This window comes from Alexandromys fortis, unplaced genomic scaffold (assembly GCF_014885135.2).
Source record: "Alexandromys fortis isolate MF-2015 unplaced genomic scaffold, M_Fortis_MF-2015_v1.1 scaffold_388, whole genome shotgun sequence".
NCBI lineage: Eukaryota > Metazoa > Chordata > Mammalia > Rodentia > Cricetidae > Alexandromys > Alexandromys fortis.
The window spans coordinates 350,567-356,042 of NW_026068302.1; the positions used below are offsets into that span (position 1 = coordinate 350,567).

The following is a 5,476-nucleotide window of genomic DNA, read 5'->3' on the forward strand; positions in this document are numbered from 1 at the left end:
ATTGCTTATCATCCTAGTGCTCAAGAGACAGAGACTTGAGGTTTAGAAGTTCAAAACTGATGTGGGAGTGATTTCTTATTAATAAAGAAACTGCCTAGGCCCCTTGATAGGCCAACCCATAGGTGGGTGGAGTAAACAGAAGAGAATGCTGGGAGAAAGAAGCTTAGTCAGGAGTCACCATGATTCTCCCACGCCAGACAGATGCAGGTTAAGATCCTCCCTGGTAAGCCAGCTCGTGGGCTACACAGAATATTAGAAATGGGTTAGAACAATATGTAAGAGCTAACCAATAAGAAACTGGAACTAGCCGGGCCAGGCAGTGTTTAAAAGAATACAGTTTCTGTGTAATTATTTTGGGCATAAACTAGCCATGCGGGCGGCCGGGTGCCAGGGACGCAGCCTCGCCGCTCCTATCACTACACAAAACCATCCTCAGCTACACAGCAAGTTTGAAGCCATATAACACCCTGTCTCAAAATGGAAAAAAGTACATTAAGACTAGACCACCAGAACCATGCCAGCAAGATCAGCAAAGCAACTGATCAGGAATGGGAAGGCAGTGATTACACATAGACACAGTGATGCCTCTTTCCTTAATGTAATAAAGAACCTGAACCACACAGATTTTTTTCATATTTCAATTTTTATTTATCTGTTTTCTATGTATATGAATGTTACATAGAAAATTTAGCAATCTATAAAGGGTTAAAAAGAAAAAAAACCTCATGTACTTAATTATTTACAGATAAAGTAATTTATAAATTTAATCAAAAATACTCCCTGATTTCCATTCTCTTTCTTCCACCTACCTATCTATTTATTTGTCTGAAAATATAATGCAGTTAACTTATGATTAAGGCGTAAATAATCATAATCAATAATGATGTGGGAGTGTCATCTATCTGTTGCTTTCATTGGTTAATTAATAAAGAAATGCTTGGCCTTTGATAGGCCAGCCCTTAGGTGAGTGGAGTAGACAGAACAGAATTCTGGGAGAAAGAAGCTGAATAAGGCAGTCGCCATGATTCTCCTTTCTGAGACAGACACAGGTTAAGATTTTTCCTGGTAAGCTACCACCTCGTGGTGCTACACAGATTATTAAAAATGAGTTAGTCAAGATGTGAGAGTTAGCCAATAAGAAGCTGGCACTAATGGGCCAGGCAGTGTTTAAAAGAATACAGTTTCTGTGTAATTATTTTGGGGCATAAGCTAGCCAGGCAGCCGGGAGCCGGGGCGGCAGGAATGTAGCCCGCCGCTCCTCATAACACAATAATATAGTTTATATCTTTTTATTTTATAAACTCATGCTCCATAAAACTATATTTTATATAAAAATGTAACAATGTCATAACAGGAAAGGCACAATTAAAACTAAAGTAATATTGACAAAAATAATAAGAGGAGGAAACATAAAATTTTAATTTTGAATTAATATAAATTACAAACAATTTCACCAAACATTATAAAATATTTTCTAAATAGCAAATTAATAGGCACAAAAACATCAACATGTCTATGACGTAGCATTAAAGCATAAAATAATAGAGAAAATCATTATGACAATCCTAAGGCTAAGACAGCTAGGAGTGAAGATAAACAATCGCGAAAATGTATGTGCTGGCTAAAACCCCAAACTCAGTGTTGAATATGTATTTATTTTTAAAGAATGCTTTTGTAACCAAAACAGCACAAAAATAGTAAAACTGGATGACAATGGATATTTATTCCCTCCTAAAATATTTCTTCTTTCTAGAGAACGAGTTATCAGTTCTGTAAGATATTTACTGAATTTCTTCCAAATGGAATTTTTCTTAAAATCTTTAAGACTCTGGTTAATACATGTGGCGACCCTGGACATTTATTTCCTGCAATGTCTTCAGCTCCTTCAGTGTACATGCTCTTTCCCATCCAGAATTGCTCCTTTTCTCTGCTTTATTCCTCAACCTTATTTAGCTTGGGTAAAAACCATCTTAAATTCAGAAAACCTTTCTCTGCCCCAAGGACCGAGTCATTCATTTGCTAAACACCACTCAGACTTTTAAATTTAGAAGTGTAAACATACATATTTTACTTATTGTTTGTTATTTTTTCTTTCTACAATATATTATTCATTATATGGTAGCCTTGTTCAACACTATAAATTCAATATCTATGAAATAATTGTCTAAAGAAAGTTTGGTTTTGGTCAGGGTGATACCTCACAAACCCACATAGTTGGGAGACTGCAGTGGGAGGATTGCTGTGAGTTTAATGCAAACCTATGCTAATGAGTGAGGCTTTCCTAATAAAATATCATTTATATACACCTATATATTGTGTATAGCATTCATGCCTCATGATAGTCATTTTATATTTATTTGAAACAGTGGAAATCAAGACACACTAAATATAATCAACTTAATATAAGTGAAAATTTATTGATAATTTTAAAAATTGGAATGAAAATTAATTATATGCTAATATAATTAATATTCAGGACACATATGCCAAGACAGTATTATACATTTTTAACTGATCTTATAAAACTTTTAAAAATCGTTTAGTGAAATTCAAGATTCAAAAAGTTATTCTCGGACGGAGCAGAGAGTTCTGTGCTTTAGAACACATGCTTCTCTTACAGAGACCTGGGTTCAGTTCCAGCACCCACTTGGTGGTTCACAACCATCTATAGTATATTTCAGTGCCAGGGAATCCAACAGCACCTTCTGGCTTCTCTGGACACAAGGGCCACATGTGGTACTCAAACATAGATACAAGCAAATAACCATATACATAAAAATAAAAAACCCATTGTATAAAATTTGTCCATTCCACCATATTAGACAGAAACATGAAAATATTGATTACAAAACTTCACACAGAAAGCACATTAAGCCTTTATATCTAGAAGTGTTCAGCCATCATTTTATAAGTGTAAGTTCCACATATATTTTTAAATGAACTGAACAAGACACTGATGTAATGCTGGTTTGGAAATAAAAATTCACTTAAAAATCTTCATTTTAAATACATCTGTGAATGTGTTTGTGGTGGAAAATTTCATACTATAATCACATTCAACAGTCATTTGTCTCTTGGGCAAAGGCAGCTATGAAGTTCTTAACATCTGCTCCAGCAGAATCTTCCTTCAACTTCGATTCATTCATTCATTCACTTCATTATCTGAAATCACAGCCTCTGAAGAGTGTAGGCTCCCTTTCTGATGTTCTGCTCTCCTCTCCTTCAAATAAACTGTTCCCCTGGTTGTTTTTTTAGAGTTACATCCATATGTTATTAATATCTTTGGGACTACATCAAATTTTCTCCCAGCAGGAAAGATATGGAGGATTTAAACAGTGAAAGCAAAAGTTACTTTGTAAAAAGTAAAGCTGTATTCACACAAAAAAGCAACAACTGCTTTCCCCAGCTTCGTGTACTAAATATCAAGTATGAATGTAACTGTCCGGCTTTGTTTTTCCCTTGAGCCTTCCTGGGGAGAGGGTATCAGTGCTTCACAGAAGTCAGATGAACCCTAATGCCATGCCTTGTTTTAGGTGTCTAACCACATGCTGAAGGGTTTTATAAGGGATAATATCTAGTCAGACATTTTTCCTTTGGATAATGTGTAGGAAGAAGTGGCAAGGTCGGGAGACTGAATTTGCACATGAATTAAAAGTCCATCATGAGGTTTTTTTTTTTTGACATATATTATAAACAATTGAAGAGCCAGGTGTGATGGCACACAAGTTTAATCCCAGTACTGGGGAGACAGAGGTAGGCAGATCTCTGAGGTCGAGCCCAGCGTAGTCTACAGATCAAGTTCCAGGACAGATAGGGCTACACAGAGAATCCCTGTCTCAAAACCTCCCAAACCAAACAAATAAAGAACAAAATAGAGAGTTGTATATGCTCGTTAAAGCTGAACCATCTCTCCAGTCTCAAGGGGGGAAAGATTTCCATAATGTCAGGTAAGAGTTTTTTTGTTTTGATTTTGCTTTTAAATCAATGCTAGAACATAGTGAGAACTGTCTTCAGAGATCTCCACAGCAGGCTTTTTTTCTGTGACCACCCATTTCTCTCTAAGTCTGCCATGTTGTTTTGACATCCGTGCCTTTCCCACAGCACTTTAATTGGTTCAGTGCCCTCAAAGATGCTTGCTTCAGCTGGCTATTTGCTAGAATTAGGATGAATGAGTGACAGCAAGGATATATGCATGCAATTGCCAAACCCAAAGCAGGCAGCAATTTATTTCCTGATCTGAAAAAGCCCAGAGTTTCTATGAAAACACCTATGAAATGCAAGATAAACAGGATAATAAAAGAAATTAAAACTTTCATGGCTTTCACATGAACTTCTGTGTTATTGAATCCTGAGACATTCAACTTCATCTGCTTGTTGTGCCTCCAAATTGAAATAATTATTAGGAAACATATAATGATAGTCATCATAAAGAAGAAAAAGATTCCCAGATTGACACCAATATGGTTTATAAGGAACTCACTTTTAAGAAGATGAAGCCTCCAGGATGTATTTCTGCGTTGCGTGTTATCATTAAACATCTTCATTATTTGTGGAAAAGAAATTGACCATGATATAAACAAGCATCCCAGAAGAAGGATAAACATCGTATTAATTCTTCTCTTCAAGAAGAGAAAGATGTAGTGAGAAAAATTTGCTATCTTCAGCAGATAGAAGAGGTTGAGGCTGGTGGCAAACCATGTACTTATGTGATTGATAATTATCCACAGATAAGTAACACATGTAATGTGGGTGTCAGAGGCAACCATATGTGGAGAAAATAATTTTAAATATCCATCAACAATGAGTACACCTAGGACACAGATTCTGGAAATAGCCAAGCCTGTGAGAATGAACCTGATCTTGGAGCACTTCTGCCTGACATAGTCAATGCAGGTTTTATGCAGGATAAACCCATTCACTAGGACTCCTAGCACTGACGCACTTGTTGCAAAACAAAGAAGAATACCTTCAACTATAGTCGGCATGTCTATGGACCCTCAAGTTTGGTCTTGTTGCAGCTATTTTAGATTTTTTTTTTTTTTTTACCTGCTGGAGAATGTTGCTTGTAATGGCAGCTTGACAGATGACTGATGTTTTTCTTACATATTTAAAGACTTTGGAGGGAAATAAAAGGACCTTGCAGTGGAATCAGAAATATCTTTATGAAGTACCCTCCTGTTCTCTAAGACTTCATCTGTCTACAGAATGCAGGCAAACTAATGTCTGTTTGTAGTGTGCAAATAAGCAAATTAACGTTTCTGTTTCATGGATTGGCCTTGTCTCTCAGACACTGTTTTGCATTTGATAAAGTGAATGGTGGTATGAGGATGTCAGATATTCAAGGACAGGATCCAAACTGACAAAACCAGCATTGCATTTTGTTTCTTTCCATAGCAACTCATTGTTAACTGGACACAATGGCACCTGCCTATGCCTCTAAATCCTTGGGAGACTGAAGTGTGGGAATCCCTTGAGC

General features: G+C 36.4%; 1 protein-coding gene across 1 annotated transcript; it reads right to left on the minus strand.

Moving 5' to 3' along the window:
* Window positions 1-4,058: 4,058 nt before the first annotated feature.
* Window positions 4,059-4,985, minus strand: LOC126495028 (taste receptor type 2 member 106-like). Its single transcript, XM_050132634.1, has one exon. The coding sequence runs from the start codon at window positions 4,983-4,985 to the stop codon at window positions 4,059-4,061; it is 927 nt and encodes a 308-aa protein (XP_049988591.1).
* Window positions 4,986-5,476: the final 491 nt, after the last annotated feature.